Source organism: Anticarsia gemmatalis, chromosome 24 (genome assembly GCF_050436995.1).
Source record: "Anticarsia gemmatalis isolate Benzon Research Colony breed Stoneville strain chromosome 24, ilAntGemm2 primary, whole genome shotgun sequence".
Classification (NCBI taxonomy): Eukaryota; Metazoa; Arthropoda; class Insecta; order Lepidoptera; family Erebidae; genus Anticarsia; species Anticarsia gemmatalis.
Window position 1 is genome coordinate 9024364 of NC_134768.1, and position 18276 is coordinate 9042639.

The following is an 18276-nucleotide window of genomic DNA, read 5'->3' on the forward strand; positions in this document are numbered from 1 at the left end:
ATTCATCAACCTTGTATCAAAGCGGTTCAAGCTCGAAGGATTCTGTCATAGTTGAACGACTGTCATCTTAAGGTACAACATAATAAATTAATATCATTGGACAACTCACTCACGGTCATTTGATTCCAAACTAAGCAGAGCTTGGACTATGTTAACCAAATAACTGATAAACATACTTATATACTTCCAAATATATACATATATAGATAAATTGTCAACCAGCCTCAGTACAGATACTCGTGCTCATCACACAAAGATTTATCCCGGGTGGGATTCGAACCCACCACACGCGGCGCTGCGGTCATTGTGGCGAGGTGACTACTTTAACCACGGCGCCAAACGTGCAATACTTTTAAAAACTTTATATTTTTTCATTTCTTTACTTCCAAGTGCATGTTAACTTGTTAATTATTTTTTACAGCCGACAACAAACTCCTTAGTCCGAAACTAACATCGGACGTTTCAAATATGGATCCGGACATATTAATGAACTCTATGGAGCGTATAACTCTACTCTACAAAGTTCTAAGACACGCTAAACATAATGAAACAAAACGTATTATAACCAACACGATACAGTACTTCTTAAGGGAGACTCTACCACCGGCTGCGACGCTTAGTAGAGTTGTCATAGAGTTTATAGAGTGCTGCAAAGATACGGAGAAGATAAGGATGGACATAGCGTGCGATAAGAACAAATGGATCGACTCTTCTGTTATGAACTCTGAAATTGTTTTTGAGGTGAGAATTAAATTTTATAGATTTTTCCATGTTCCAAAAAATTTATTCATACCAACTTTCATCGTAATCGATTTAGTAGTATTTAATCCAGATTGATTGATTCAAACATCCATACATACCCACAAACTTTCGCATTTATTATATACTAGCTTTTACTCGCGACTTCGTCCGCCACCTGAATTTTCCCATGGAAATACGTCATTTTCCCGGGGTAAAAGGAGCCTATGTACTTTCTCGGGTATCAAAAATATCTCCATACCACATTTCATGCAAATTGGTTCAGTAGTTTAGGCGTGATTGAGTAACAGACAAACAGAGTTACTTTTGCATTGATTTTGAGTGTCTTCGCCGCGCCTCCGCTGGTTTGCTCTGAGCCTTAAGATTTTGTGCATATATTAATATTATATATTTCTATCCGCAGGTTTTTGAAACATCAATAACTCAAGACCAGCTTCCAGTGTTATCAGGATGGATCTTTGAAGCGCTATGTCATCTTTTAAACGGCAAGATAGCCTCGAATCTCCTTCCTTACTGCCTCTTAACTCTTTTAGTGTCAGCCAGTTCTAACGAGCACATAAGGAAAATCACACCACTTACCTCTCACATACTAAGGTTAGGGTTCCAAAACCCCAGTTTACCCAAAAACTGGGGAATGTTCGAGAATTTTCTGAATAATAAAGTGTCTATGTCGTTTTCTGATAGGCGGTTGTTATGTGTAGTCGCTTTAAAATCTGGTTTTAGTGGATCTCAATTTGAAAGGTTGAAGGAATTGTGTGATAGCAATGACTGTTTGAATGACGTAGCGCAGTGTTTAGAAATTTAAGTGAAATTTAATGTATTTCTGGCCGATATTCGGCTACGGCTTGTGTTATTGAAATTAGACGTTCATGCACGATGGAGATTGTTTAAAGTGTCGCACGTGTGTGCGTATTACTGTACCATAATAGGTACACTCTCTATTAGGCGCCCATAGCCAGTTGCGCACACCGGTCGGTAAGCGATCTGTGGGTTAAGCAATCCTTAGCGCGGTCACTCCATAGATGGGTGACCGCATAGTGGTATTTGAACAGGGCGTCTCCGTGCTTCGGAGGGCACGTAAATAGTCGGTCCTGATTGTTGTCAATTAAGATAACAGTCGTTAAGCCATGTCAAAGGCCTTCGGGTGGCTTGAACAACTTTGAAACTAGGTTGACCACTAACCATACGATAAGAAGAAGACTCTCTATTCCATCAGTCTCATAGTCCGGTGTGACGGATAACTGACACGACCAGTGAGACGTCAGACGCGGGACCGACAACGCCATGTCCTTTCCGAGGCACGGAAATCTACGACTATATTCTAGTAAAGGGCCATAAGAACGCCCTTAAAAATCAATAAACGAAAATCAATATATCGCTCACTTGCGACGACAATATGACAATTCGAAATATTCCAATTTTTTATTTTTAGTTATTCGAAACCGCCTTAATGCGCTCTTTATTCTACAAAAGCGCGATATATTTTACTCCAAAAATGGCGGCGTAACGAGAGAAAGTGACGCAACTATCGCAGTGTAGCACTAGCGACGATCAAAAGTTTAAAAATGGTATACTGTAAAATTTTTTTTGAGGTTTTCGAAATGTCACATTATTGTCGCAAGTGAGCGATATGGCATTTTGATCGAGGTACTAATTCTACTAAAAATTTGTTAGAATTCTTAGGAACATTTATTTACTAAATCAGTCATTTAGTCAGTTACTTAACAATTGTAAAACGCTAGTTTTCAGGAACTATTATTACTACTGACACGAATTACATTAAAATTATTTTATAAGTAATTATTTACTTAATTTTAAAATGTTGTGTAAATTATTTACATATAAAGTAAGGCCAACCAGACGTGATAAAAAATGTAACTAAATTTTCAGGGGTTCAAAACATTTTTAATTGAATAAATTATTATAAAGTTTGATTTTTAAACAAAAACCAAGTAAATACGAAGACGAAAAAAATATGTGTCACTTCGAACGCAATCCAAACAGGAATGAACTTGTTCTCAAAATGGCGGTCCAAATGTAGACAACTACGGTACTGACTGCTTTCCTGTACCACGAAACACACAACGACAGCTATCGTCGCCATAACTGCGCGTACGAGTGATAAGGACAGAGATAATAATCGCTCGCTATCGCAATGTAACTGAGTAACGGTCCGTTTGTTTACGTTTTTTATCTCGTCTGGTTGGCCTTACTTTAGAAGTGTCTACAGGTCCACGCAATGTCATAATTACGGAAGATTTCACGTTATCATGTATCACTTTATAATGTTGTATAATAACCAACAACAAGGGAAAACAAATAGGGATGACGACTAATTGAAAATGTTTTTGTCCGTAACTTTAATGCCTTACTAAGAGACCTAATATTGTTCTTTGATGAAAAAAAATACGTGTATAGTTTTTTTTACAATCTACCAGATCGGCAAAAAATAAATAATAGTCGTCATTCCTATTTATATAAGGCAAGATATAGTTGTCTCTTTCTAACATCCTTTACGCTCTACATACGTTATAATTAAATCGTGCTATTTCCAAGATATCAATCTATTTTTGTTATTTTTATGTGCGAATAACGATTATTATATCACAAATTCTATTCTATTTGCTTAGCTGTTTGATTCTTATACTCATTTAAATGGAAATCTTATGTAATACGGGGATATATGCAATTTATTTTAATCAGTTTTGGTTAAAATACACTGGCCGTGGCCACTGCCTGACTGCGCCCTCTGGCGGAAACGTCAAGAACTAGATCGCATTTAACATCGTGAAATATGAATATAATCATTAGAGCCTCTTCACACTAACATTAATTTGTCCATTGAAGGCGTTCAATAGCCCTCTTTACACACACTCTATCACGCATGAAATAACAATCGCGCGTGAAAGAGCGCGCGTGTAAGGGGAAAGGAAAGAACGCGCGCCGCGCTCTTCTGTCAAACCCGCGAAGAAATCACAGAGCGCGCTGCTTTCCCTCGCGTAATCCTGTACGCTCCTAAGAACGTGCGATAGAATGTTTGTGTAAAGACGACTAATGACCATATGCGCAGCGCTGACGTCACAATATAATATGTACGCGTGTGGACAGGCTCTATTGTGAAGTAAAATCTTAAGAGAAAATATATTTTGATCAAATTATGATGATTATAAATAGTAAGTACAGGATATAGTTATGTAAAAACACAATATAGTAATAGTTGCAAAATAATTATTATTAATAAATCATGATACTAATAATTTTACATTGTATTGTGAGAGCGGTTAGAAACTTTTATTTAATGTTTTTGAGTTTTGTAAGTTAATGACTGTTTACGTGTAGGACGTGTAGGTACAACAATGTATTAGGTCGGGGAAAAAGTATTTTCGCATTATAGTATGTATGAACTTGTAATTAAATATTTTCTCTACACAAAAAAGCTTCATATATGAGGTACACACCTCACGAACTCACTGAAAGAAACCTAATGAACCGTGTAGGTACTCATGTACACATGATTCTTGATGCCAAAGAGATTTTATGACAAGTTCATACATACTATAATGCGAAGAGACTTTTTCCTCGACCTAATATTTAAATATTTTCTATGTTGAAATTTTTTTTTCGCATTTAAATCAATTCTTTTTTTCTTTATTTTCAAAGGCACTAAAGGCTCGCTACACACATATTTGGGTTGGTACATTCGGTTCGGCAGTATTTATCGAATAACAAGACCGACTCGAAGCAATTACTGCACTCGTTCGGATTTTGCCGACCGGATAATTCTTATGGGTTCCATTATCTATACTAATCTATACTAATATTATAAAGCTGAAGAGTTTGTTTGTTTGTTTGTTTGTTTGTTTGTTTGTTTGTTTGTTTGAACGCGCTAATCTCAGGAACTACTGGTCCGATTTGAAAAATTCTTTCAGTGTTAGATAGCCCATTTATCGAGGAAGGCTATAGGCTATATAACATCACGCTACGGTAATTAGGAGCGGAGTAGCAAAGAAAAAAGGTTACAAAAACGGGGAAAGTTTTGACCCATTCTCTTAGGTTACGCAAGCGAAGCTGCGCGGGTCAGCTATTACAAATATACAGGCACGGCGATGTTGAGCGGCATTTTACCGGAACATTCATTCACACATATCGGTGTTACCGCTCGGCTAGGCCGGTTAATGCCGAACAGTCAACCTGGGTAACTTTGAATCATTTGGGAAACATTGACAGTGGGAATAATAGTTTCGATAATTTTTTCATATGAAACCAACACAATTAATAAAATTTTGCAAAGTTAAAATAAATCCGAGTATGTGTATGCTACACACATATTTGGGCCTGACTTCCACAACTTGTAAAAGATGAAATCTTTAAATTTCAAGCCAAGAGATGGTGCAACAATCCCCGGGAACTTCACTATTTCCCGTTCTCGATGTTGATGAAATTACTATTATTTGTAGCGATATACCTAACGCAGTGGCTAGAAATAATTATTATTAGTGACAACTGTGACACATATTTAACGTGCCTTCCGAAATACAGAGGAACTCAGTATGTATAATACGATCACCCATTCGCGGACCTATCTCGGTAAGCGTAGCTCTTATTATCATTGTTTTAATGTGCCAAATAATTACAAATTAAATTTCTAACCGCACTCATAAGAAAAATTTATTTTGAAAATATACTTTTTATTATTATTCTATGGATTTTCACTATTTTTGTTAAGTATTGAAACATTTTGTGAATTGTGACGTCACAGTCTAGTGTCTTAAAATCGTTTGATTGTCGGTTGTATTATGTACAATATATTAGAAATTATAACATTATATTATTATTATATTTAAATCAAAGCTTCCGCAAGGTAATAAATAGTTAAAATGTTTGTATCGTTTTTATTTTATTATTTCGTACTGTCTAAAACAACATTTGATTTTATCATTAACTGTATATGCCGTAGACGTACAAAGTTTTATGCCTACTGGTAGTTGCCCAGTGGATAAAAAGATGGCAGCGATCCAGACTCCACGGAAGATTGAACGGGGTAGCTAAGCGTGTATGTGAACTACGTAGCAATTATAACCAAAACTTATAATACTTATATAGTTTTAGGCCAGGATATTTCCAAATAGCCAGTGAATGTTATGCATTGGCTATGTCTTTGATGTTAATGTTTCTACAGCCGGCATACTTTCTAATGGTTCACATGCTAGTTCAACCGTCCGCATCCAGACATTCTCAGAGTGGTCAACCGGTACCGACCAGACAATACGCAGGCACACACTGTTATATCTTGCTACTCGCTTTTTAACAAAATAATAATATTATTATTAGTGTGGCTTTTTCTTGGACTCGTAGTTTATCCGGAAATTGCGTTAAACTTTTTTTTAACCTTAAAAGCTCCCCCCATCCCCTTCTCGACCTCAAGTCGCCCGTAAATTATTTTTCCTATATTTTTTGCCATATTTTCTTCCTATTCCAAAAGGTTTCATCCTGTTACTATTTTTTTTGTTCTCAAAACTTATCGGCCCGGTCCACGACTCAGCTAGAGCATTGAGTATGTATACGGCTCTTTTCAAAACGCAAACAGCAATATCACACTTTTAGTCACTGATTTTGGCGATACTCATTAATATCTTTTGCTTAACACACATTTTGTTCGCGCCGGCACTGAGTGATTTTCCCATGTGTCAGGCATACTCGTTTATTTAATAAAACGCTTCAATGATGTATCTGATAAAAGCTGATATCGCGCCCATAGCCACACTCCACATGTGTAGCTTCGCCCCTCGAGCTACAGTCGAAGAGAGAAGCCTATTCTTTGTGGCTTGTTGTTGATAACTGCGAGTTTTTACTAATTGTTCTATCCACGATCGTCTCAAAAACTGCGCGTGTCCGGCAAATGCACAAACCGCAATTTGTTGTAACATAAAGTCAACCTCTTTGTAGTTAGTATAGGCGATAAATTCCGCTTCGTAGTAAATCTTTGCGCAAAAAGTTTCTACTGTTTCCTTATCTTTTTTCTCGGATCGCACTGTACAACCACGGAAGAAGTGTAACATTTCAAAATAAAGAACTTTATGATTCAGAAAGTAGCCTACATCAGTCTTGTTATCCACAAAATATTTGCAAGTAAAGCGCTTCTTACACTGTTTAAACTTCTTGTCCGAATTCTTAGGGATACGCCATAAAGCATCAAAACAAGGTTGCGAATCTTGCTTTTGTGAGCACCTTGTTAAATGCAGAAACGATGGGTTACTAAGATTATAATATGCACGTAAGTCCGCCTCTGAATAGATAATCATTTTCTGCAACAAATCTGTTGTGAATTCTGGTAGACGAGGCAAATATGCGTCAAAGTTTTCTAATATGGTTGCGCCAAAATGGCTATATGATCTATTTAAAAAGTCTTTAGAGGTCGATAAAGCTTTTTCTAAAATTCTGTCAATTCTGCTTTTTACATTTGCAGGTATTATTTTTCCTCTTTTTGTTTGTAAAGCTTTTTTTAAATGAATTCTCATAATAACTGTGCCTAACATATAATTTGTATCAGGCTGAAGTGTATGGTTCTTTAAGTTATCTATTATGTTCTCAATTTGCTCGATATGTATTTCTAAATCCTGTTTTCTTGGTAGATCTTGGTTCACAGTTGTTATTTCGCGTTCCGTGCGTTCATCTTCCTGGGATGCAAGTGATGCGACTGTTTGCATTACGCCGGTAACGATCATGATACACGTAGCTATCAAACACGTACACGACTGCATAAATGATTTTGATTTCATAATAACTTTTTTAGATTTTCTGTCAATGTTGTTACCACGTCTGACTATAATCGAATACTGGAAGCATTCTATCGATACTATCATATAAATTCAGAGGCTCATCATATCGTTAGCTACAGGCATCCGACACGGTCACACAAATAGATTGCAGCTCATTATGTAACACCAGTCTGGGATATTACAGTCGTACGTCACACTAGTTGATACGGTTTATGCAGATCGTAATGACGATAGATTTCACATTAATTCTCAAAAGAACATTAGATCAACCAAATCGTTTGTTTAGTTTTCAAAAGTTGGTAATGAGAACGAGAAGTCTCCAGATAAACTAACCCTCTTATTCATAAAAATATATGAAGTTATGAAAGGCTTTTATAGAGTTTTGTTTCTTTCACTCCTTAGCGAAATGAAAAAGAGAAAACATATTATAGCGGCTGTTTAACTAAAATAGGCTTATAGTGTGTTTAGGAATAAGCGGGTAAGTCTATAAGTCCTCTACAGTAAGAGGTAGTCTGTCGTCCTGGCTATGGTGAGATTGCATACATCGACGTGAATAGAATATTCAATATAAAAAAAAAATCCACCACAACAGCATGCTATTGAAAAGCTTCTTATGATTTCTAAACCAATATGTAGATATTATGGTCCCAATATACTTTTAAAAAGTACCATTTGATGTTTTGCTGACTAGTAGGTGTCTAAATGTGTTGGGCAATATTGGTAGTAGCTCCTTGCATAACTCAATGGATGGGATCTCAATGGGTTGTAGAAAAACAAAAATAATACGATTCAAATAGGGTGGCCAGGAGTATCTTGCCAGATCTTCTTATTGGCTCTACCTTCTGAACGTTAAACTGTGCGTCCCGTTTGACATTTCTCAAAGATCTTTGACAGTCGTTAACAGTAGTCAGAAGCTTGAAAGTCTGTAACCCAGGTGACTGCGCTGTGGAGGTCCGATAGGCAGTCGCTCCATGTTAATTACTGGTATCCAGTTGCATCTGGTGAGACTGGAAGCCGACTCCGACATAGTTGGAAGAAATGCTAGTTGATGATGATTAATTTTGGATTAGGGGAATAACCAACCAATATTACAAAGGCTTAGCTTTCTCAAATACGATAGGTATTATATGACTTGAAATATTTTATTACTTCTTTATTGGCGAGTTGACAAAATTTACGTATTTAAGTAGCATCACTCATTGATAAGTGTGATCGTAATCAGAGATATGGGGTTCTGTAGATATTTTATTAAATTATATTAGATTTTATAAACTCTTCTGTCAGTTCTACGCAAAGCAGTAGTGATTTAGCATTAACTTGTAAACAGATGTCGTTTAACTTCGCTCGTACGTTTTCTAGATGGGAAGCAAAGCTGACTGTCCTTATTGTACCAGTGCAATGTTTGGTTTATGTTATTACGTATAATAAGCACATGCCATGCATGAGCACGAAATTTTGTATGAGAATCTCATCAGCGCCCCTAACGGCCGTCGTAGGAACTATTTTGGCTGTTATTTAAAAATCTAATATCCGAAACTAACGGATAATCCGAAATAATTTCATATCCGTATCCGGTATAGTAACTATTCCTATATCCGTATCCACTCCGTATCCGAAATTTCATATCCATAACAACACTGCTAAAGATGTAAGTAATTACTTCATCGAGGAGATTATTCTTTATTATAAAATGTTGTGACTTGTTAAGACATAGTTCCCATCGTCAACCGACCCAAATTTTCAGAGTCATTGAGAAGTCTTCTCTAATAAAATTTAAGAGCCTCTAAAACGACAAAATCACAAATACCGAAAACTGAGTCAGTATATCGCGATATCAGTTGATTATAGTTATCGCTGATAATTATGGATAGATAATACTTGTATTAATCTTTAGTACAGTACGGACCGTCCAAAATGGCTGTGACCAGACGTGGATATATTTTCGGAGCATTTCTGTTGAGTGTTTTGTGTGTATTGTTGATTGTTGTTGCTATTTCCAGTGACAGTTGGGTGAGTAACTTTGTGTAAAAGAAGCTCATAGCCACCGCTCATCGGTCGGTAAACTGTGGGTTAAGCAAATCTTTGCGCGGTCATTCCTTACATGGATGACCGCATAGTGGTATTTGAACTGCGCGTCTCCGTGCTTTGGCGGACACGTAAAGTCGGTCCCGGTGATTTTCAATTAAGCTAACAGTCGTTAAGCCACGTCAAAGGGCTTCGGGCTGCTTGAACAACTTTGACACTAGGTTAACCACGATAAGAAGAAGCTATATGCTATATCACCGGGTGCGTTACTAAACTCCGGTCTACTATTGAGAATTTAATATTATAAATTATAAAGAACCAATAGTCTTCTGCCCGATTTGGGAATTGAAGTTTCCACAGAAATTTTCACTCGTACTTTCTTCCACAGGCAGTCATTCGTCAAGTAGGTGATTCCAAAACGATTACACAATCAAAACATTATCTTTATTGGCAGATGCATGTCCAATTGATTGAAACGAACTATTGAGTCATTCTGTATCAAATTTGCGAAACGAATCGCATTCGTCATAGAAATTAATATGCTTTATGAATTTTAATTTCATCTCGTGGATGATACTTGCACTAAAATTTGTCTTGTAACCAAACATTGTACAGTCTTGAGCAAAAATATGTGTACATTGTCACATTTTCAATCGTACTTTTTGTATGGAAGTATTTGAGCGGGTCAAAATGTCGGTACCAGTTGTCTGCTAAGATAACAGTCGTTCGGGCAGCTCGCACAACACTAGGTTGACCACTAACCATATGAAAAAATAATAAAACGGATTGAATATAGGCCGCGTGGTTGTGGTAAACCTGAAATAGCCCATACGCTTGTCCGTTGCTGGTCGAGGCAATGTCAACTAGCAGTCCGCGACCCTACGCGGTACCTAACGGTAGCAGATCCAATTTATCGAAGCTTGACGTGCGACGTTTACTTTCTTTTCTATGTAATCGTGTGCTTATGTAACACTAGCTGACCCGCGGAACTTTGCTTGCGACACACAAGAGAGAATAGGGCGAATTTTTCCCGTTTTTGTAACATTTTTAAATGGCACTCTGCTCTTATTGGTTGTAGCGTAATGATATATAGCCTATAGTCTTCCTCGATAAATGGGCTATCTAACACTGAAAAAATTTTTCAAATCGGACCAGTAGTTTCTGAGATTAGCGCGTTCAAACAAACAAACAAACTCTTTAGCTTTACAATAGTATACATTGATGAATGGTATTCTTGTCAGGTGGTGTCAAGTGCCACGGCTGAGACCTTGGTTTGGGACAGTAGCCTCAGATATGGCTTGTTCAGAGGAGAACTGGTCATCTACGAGCTCGCCACTCCTGATATTAGCACACTGTACAGTAAGTATTTATATTATAATATAAATAAATAAATAAATAAATATCGTTGGTATAAATTGGTACCGCCCACGCAAGTGGTCAAATCTATGTTACGTGTGGGAATCGAACCCACGACTTATTTCTTGACAAACTGACTTCAGATGGATAAAAAAACAAACCAAAAAAAGGCACAAAAACATGAAACGCGAACCGCATGAAAGTTGAAATCACATAAAACTTGATTTAGTATTTTTTATTTTTACTAGAAGAGGCAAACAGACCCGATGCGATAGATTTGCTATTTATGCAACTACAAAACTGGATAATATATTCAGATATTTATTTAGATGTGTGGAGTTTTGTGCTTCGGGGTGGTGGCGTTAAATAACGTACTTCATTATACATGATATATATATTTTCTGGTACCAGACTATTACAATAAACTACTACATATTAATAACTAAATATATGTCCTAACTAAATGAGTGCGCGGAGACGACTGCCGCGTCGGACTATAGCAGGCGTGCGCCTGACTACACAATGTAGCGTCAGCAGTGCCGCTACAATACTCCCCCCTTTACCAAAATTTTATTTATAAAATGTTGACATTGATAATACATATGGTATAAGAACATAAACATTAAACACATCAAGAAATAACGAACAGCAAAACCATAGGGTACTTATCTCGCTAACTCTGCGTTCTGACTAACAATGACAATATTGACACGAGATACCATGAACGCTATGTGAGCTCTAGTAAAATTCCAAGTAATGATAAACAATGACCACGATATTATAATACTTTATACAAAGAACAAATTATTAACACATCAGCTAAATCTATTTTAAAAAAACACATATTGTATATTATACACGAACACAAGGCAAAAATTTTTACGATCATTTTCTGCAACCATTTTCCGCGATCCTTTTCTGCGATCCTTTTCCGCGATCTTTTTCGGCGATCTTATTCCGCGTTTTTCACATGACTGGGCCGTACTGAGGTAAGACAGGGTGCACCATCCAACACTGAGCGGTATCCATCCTCGCTTCCAAGTGTGATGAGTGGCTTCGACGCGTGCACTGTTCCATAGAGTGCCATCGCCGGTCCCTCGTCGTCTACCGTCCTCGGAGCATGCTGCGTAGTGTCGTACGCCTCTCCAGGATATCCTAGTATATGCTGCCCGTGTCGCCGTGTTGCTCTTCGTCATTGCTCTCGACGATTCCATATTCCGGCAAGCTGGCTGCCACGTGTCACATGTTGCGATTTTCGTTGTCGCTAACCATGCGCGTGTTCTTTCGTTGCCACATTGTACTGCTTCGGAAGGTCGTGTCTTCAGTAATTGTCGAGCTTGTCCGCGTGTCCATGATGCTATTTGCTATCTGCTGGCTGTTGCCACGCTGCACATGCGCTATTTCTTGTTCGCTGGCCATGTGCACGTGCGTCGATGCCACGTTGCTGAAGGTTGCGTTTTCGTTGTCGGGGGTCACCAATGTGGAGATTTGGTTGTCAATTCACGTCGGAGTGGTGGCGATAAATAACGTACTTCATTATACATGATATATATATTTTCTGGTACCAGACTATTACAATAAACTACTACATATTAATAACTAAATATATGTCCTAACTAAATGAGTGCGCGGAGACGACTGCCGCGTCGGACTATAGCAGGCGTGCGCCTGACTACACAATGTAGCGTCAGCAGTGCCGCTACAATTCGTAATATTCGTATTACGTGAGGTCTAGATCGTACAATCCGTTTTATGAAGGTCCTTTCTACATGCAAATAAACGCTTGGACCGACATAAAAACTTTTTTACGCAGCAACTTTAATTTAAAACAAAATGGCCGGCGTGTCCGTGCTACAGTTTCAGTTTATAGCTCTGAAAGATTGATAGCTTATAAACAAGAATTTATTGCGTAATCAGTACCTAAACATTTTAGATGTCCAATTATTTTTAAATAAATATTTATGATTTAAACGCAATTAGTTAACAAATACTTATGAGCGTTCGTATTTCCAAGTGGCGTTCTCTGGCCTCTACCTACCCCAATGGGAGGAAGGCGTGACTGCTTGTATTTATTTTATTTTATTTGGTAAAATAGAAGAAATTTCTTCTGGTATAGGTATAGCCTTTAAGAAGCAAAGATATTCATAAATCATGAAATTTAATCAAAATTTTCATACAATTCATCTAACAATAGGTTTTTGAACGTTATCATGAAACTAATAACTTCGAGACGACATTTTAAGTTTATGGGTTATTATTTCAAGTTATTACTCTTTTTGTAATACCGTTCATTAATAATCTGTAACAATATAATAATGCTTTTTCCTCCCTCTAACCCTTATTTTGAAAATGAACAAAATACTGTCACTCATCCCCTATTTTAACCCTATACGTATTTATTAAAAGTATTTTTTTATACTCCTAGTTCCAAAAATACGAACTTCTATACAAACTTTCATCCCATTTTTTACCCACTGAGAGTGTTTAAAAAACCTCTTTTTGTGGTCGCCTGTGTTTTAAAAGACACCCTTTGTGAAAATTTCATGTTTCTAACTTCTATAGCTTAGGCTCTGCGGCGAGTATTAGTGCTAAAAATGCTATATTAGTAAGTTTTTCTATAGGTATAAAACCATCACTGTAGTGTGATTGAAACTAAGACACTTTTCTTCATGATTTCAGTGACATGCGTATCGGAACTGAACGCGTGTGCTCTCAGTTGCAAAACTGAAGCAGAGGCGAGAATAGTCGAAGTAAGAAACTAGTTTACCTACTTTGATTTTATATCTGTAAAATAAGACTCTGTGGCGCGGTCGGTAGTGTATCCGACTGCTGATCACGAGGTTTAGAAAACCATTTCCAGGTCAGACTAGAGACTTGGGAGGAGACTCTTGCCCGGCAGTGAGACAGTATGCGTGAAAAAAAATACCCGGAGGTGTAGGCATACGTGTATGAATACATAATATGAACCCGAGGGCCAATTATATTGCCCAGCACTACTATATATTATTGAGGAATATTCTAATACAAATTAGAAAAGCGCAATGGTTAGCCCGACCAAGGAATTGAATCCGATACCTCTTAATGAGGCTTTGGATAAACTACCGACCACGTTACGGATAGACTTATATACTTTCTTTTTAAAAAGACAACTTCCGCACTAAGATTGGCTTTTGTGTCGCGGGGACTTTTACAAACGTAAAAACAACGGACACAAAATAATTGTTCCGTGTGGGAATCGAACCCACGACCTCCCGACGCAATGCGGCATGGTGACCTAAACCACTGCGCCACGGAGGCAATACTCGATCAAAAGTTAAAAGGGAAAAGTAGTATAAAAAGAAAATTATATTTTTCAGGTGAGAGCTTTAGCTGAACGTTTCACACCCTCGGCTGCCTGCCTTTCAGAAACAGACGTTGATACTAATAACTTGTGTAAGTGATTCACATTATTTTTTGAAGAAAACCTATTCGTTTTACTCGGTTTTCTCCATCTTGTCCTTATCTCATGTTAAGTGGGATTGGGACAACAGCTTTTTTTAAAGAACATGCGGCCACCTATTTACCTCGGCTTCATCGTACTCGCACATCTCTGGTTACCGTTATTTATCCTGTGGTTAATAGTACCAAGTGACCAAATTGTTCGAATCGTCAAAAACTCTTTGACATGGCTTAGCGACTGTTATTTAAATTGACAACAAACGGACCGGCTTCTTCCAAAGCACGGAGATGTTCAGCCCAAATAACATTAAGGTGGCATCCATCTATGGAATGTTTAAGTTGCATATTTTTGAAGACAACTCCCGCACTAAAGATTGCTCTTGTGTCGCGGGGTTTTTACAAACAACGGACACAAAGTACAACCAGACCCGAAGCAACTATTTGTGGATTGCACAAATATTTGGTTGAAATAATCGTACCTCCTGACGCAATGGGAACTACTGCGCCACGGAGGTCGTACCTTTCTGGTAGAATGGAGCCTGAAAGTGGACATCTGTTTCAGTGGAGACGGCACCAGTTATATCCTACGCTTTCTACGTGAGTGTTCTAGTGATTCTGTTCCTCCAACTGGTCTTTGCTGTCACATCGGCAGCTCTGGCCATCGTAAACGCTACCAAGAATCCTACTGAACCTATCTTCGGTCTACCTGGTAAGAAGACTTATTTTATTATTATTTTTCCTTTTAAAAGATAACTACCGCACTAACAATTGCTCGTTTGTCGCGTTACTTTTACAAACATACAAACAACGGAGACAAAGTACAACCAGACCCGAGGCAACTATTTGTGGATCGCACAAATAATTGTTCCGTGTGGGAATCGAGCCCACGACCTAAAGACGCGCCACGGAGATAGTCAATATTCTGATTTGCTATTTCAACATCATCATCATCAGCTTTCCTCTATTTACCGAGCACAACGATCTTCGTTGATATTGTCGAAAACGGGCACGTTACCAAACTTTCTGTTACAATCGCCTAACGTGTTAAATTCTGAAATGTGCCTATAACTTCTGTCTATATCTTCGAATATAACAGGACTGGGGGGTGGAGGGTGGCCTATCACGCATCTCAGTAGACAGCTATTTAAAAGCCACTATGCTGTACATTGTTTGTCCCTTAACACGTTATTTCAAAGAAGCCATGTACAAGAAAACTAGTTGTCATCTTGATAAGTATACTGATATAAGAAACCTAATTATACTCATCTCCTCATTCCAGGGTGCCTCTGGTCGAATGGCATCGCCGCCATTCTCGGCTTGACTGTGTTGTTGCTGTTTGGCATCTACTGGAGTACCTCAGGGTTAAAAGACCATCTCGCTGTGTCGTACATCGCCCTAGGGTTCTTTGTACCAGGACCAGCGCTAGGATACTCTTACTGGTAAGCATTGTTCAAATTTTAACGGCCAATATGTTCTTAGAGCACTAACCTCCGGTTTCTGAGTACATTTAGCGGTAGTTTATCTATTCAATAGCGTTTTTTTTTATATGAATTTTAACGCTATTGAATAGATAAACTACCGTTAAATGTACCTCAAAAACCGGGGGTAAGAATTGCTTATAAATCGCTGGGACTTTTACAAACATACAAACAACAGACACAAAGTACAACTATTCGTGGATCGCACAAATATTTATTCCGTGTGGGAAACGAACCAACGATCTCTCGACGCACTGGTAGCGGCGTGGCGATCCCCATACCCACTGCTCCACGAAGCCGTCAATACATTTGCTTATGTTCTGTTAAATTCTAACACATTTGATCTATCCATGGATGTCAAACAATTATCATAGTCTATTGTTAGTATTTTCGTGTGTGGTAAGAGAGGTCTTAAAGCAGCATATGAATCTACAAAATCGCAATTGAATAACTCGGTGCAATGCAGACGGCACGTGTACGGCATTACCGTTGCAAGTCTAACTACTTACCGTCCAAGAGTCTTGTTCGTGAACCTTTTAGGGCGCTAGTATATCGCTCACTTGCGACGATAATGTGACATTTCTAAAACCTCAATTTTACAATATACCATTTTTAAACTTTTGATCGTCGCTAGTGCTACACTGCGATATTTGCATCACTTTCTCTCGTTACGCCGCCATTTTTGGAGAAAAACATACTTATCGCGTTTTTGTATAATAAAAAGCGCGTTAAGGCGGTTTCGAATAACTAAATATAAGAAAATTGAATTTTTCGAATTATCACATTGTCGTCGCAAGTGAGCGATATGGCTTGTTTTTAACCCGGAGACCAGGCGCATTTTCTGTGAAGTCAATAACGATTTATAACTGCCTTTTTATAATACTTTACGTTTTTATAGATTCCAAATGCCTTTACTAATATTATGGATGCGAAAGTAACTTAGTCTGTCTGTATGTCTGCCGGTCTGTCTGTATGTCTGTCCGTCTGTCTATCTCTCTGTCACCAGGCTGTATCTCATAAACCGTAATAGCTAGGTAGCCCGAGATTTTCACAGATTATGTATTTCTGTTGCCGTTATAACAACAAATACTAAAATTATTTATCCCCATACGATAAACGTGGTTTTTAATATTTTTTTTGGTACGGAACCCTTCTTCCGTGCGTCCGACTTCATATTTAAATTCTACTTGGCGGGATTCATATTTAAATTCTATGCTGATGTAATAACTCGAGATTTTATTTCCAGGGTCTTGATTACATCAATCTTCTGTTCCATCGCCAATGTGGGTCTGATACAGGCCAGAGCGTATCTTCTGGAGAGAGACCCTCCACCGCCGACAATTAAATTAGAGAACCATTCTGATGGCACCATTTTCTTGTATTGATTCTAGAATAATAAGGTACTCGGCCATGTATGGCCAGCCGAAAGATATGGCCATATACCATTATTACAAACCTCATGCATGCTTCACCTTAACTGATACTAGCTTTGTTACATTATTTATATTCATATTATAAAGCTGAAAGTTTGTTTGTTTGAATGCGCTTATATTTTGGCAGTACATTCTAAATGTAAAATTTTCGATACTCGACAGTACCGACTTTACAGAATCGCGCTACGGGTGGCTATATTTTCCAGCTGGCCATTTTTGACCCAGGTACCTTATCATATTGTATACCTATGATTATTCTTGATATTGTGATGTATTGTTTAAGATTGTTAATTGTAATTAGAATATTACCTAAATATGTAAGTATTCAATAAATATTATTATATTTTGTATAATTACTATTTTTTATTTAAGTGCCATTGTATGTAGTGTTGGAACAAAAAGTTGTTCCTAAGCTTTTAAATAACGAGTGTAGCCAAACTACTTTCTTTCCTAATAAGTTTTTCAGAGTGAGGAGCTTGAGTCAGCCTCGGCCGAGCTCCTGACCTTTAACTGGTCGGTCGTGTCAGTTATCCACCCCACCAGACTATGAGAGTCACGGATAGAGAGTCTGCTTGTATTTAAAGGAACTTTTTTATTTTATTTAAAAGGTAACTCCCGCACTAAGAATCGCTTTTGTGTCAAGGGGACTATTTGCGCGAACAACCGACACAAAGTAAAACCAGACCCGAAACAGTAATTTGTGGATTGCACAAATATTTGTTCCGTGTGGGAATCGAACTCATGACCTCTCTATGCACTGACAGTAGTGACCACCTTAACCTCTGCGCTACGGAGGCCGTAGCAGACACTTTTACATTGCAAAACTGGTACTTACTTTAAACATGAAATGGCCGACAATGTTTTAAAATACATTTAAACCATACAATGACATTATCTCCGAACTTAAGAAGTCAATGAACTAATCATATTTTTTAATAAGCAGTAAAAGTTATTAGATACATGGCTTCAGTTCTATCTGAACTTTTCTTATTAATATCACAAAAGAAA

The 18276-nt window shown here is 37.8% G+C and overlaps 2 protein-coding genes across 2 annotated transcripts in view; both read left to right on the top strand.

Moving 5' to 3' along the window:
- Positions 1–5635, top strand: part of htt (huntingtin) — a 46472-nt gene extending 40837 nt beyond the window's left edge. The window contains exons 43-44 of the mRNA XM_076130756.1: positions 422–741; positions 1163–5635. Coding sequence (XP_075986871.1) covers positions 422–741; positions 1163–1564 — 722 coding nt within the window. The 3' untranslated portion in view covers positions 1565–5635. The remainder of the gene's footprint in view (positions 1–421; positions 742–1162) is intronic.
- Positions 5636–9408: 3773 nt separating this feature from the next.
- LOC142983517 (uncharacterized) lies at positions 9409–17621 on the top strand. The gene is made up of 7 exons (XM_076130443.1): positions 9409–9548; positions 10805–10922; positions 13599–13669; positions 14276–14351; positions 14920–15066; positions 15637–15796; positions 17082–17621. Exons 1-7 carry the CDS (start codon positions 9453–9455, stop codon positions 17218–17220), a joined length of 807 nt encoding a protein of 268 aa, XP_075986558.1. The 5' UTR covers positions 9409–9452; the 3' UTR covers positions 17221–17621.
- The last annotated feature ends 655 nt before the right edge of the window (positions 17622–18276 follow it).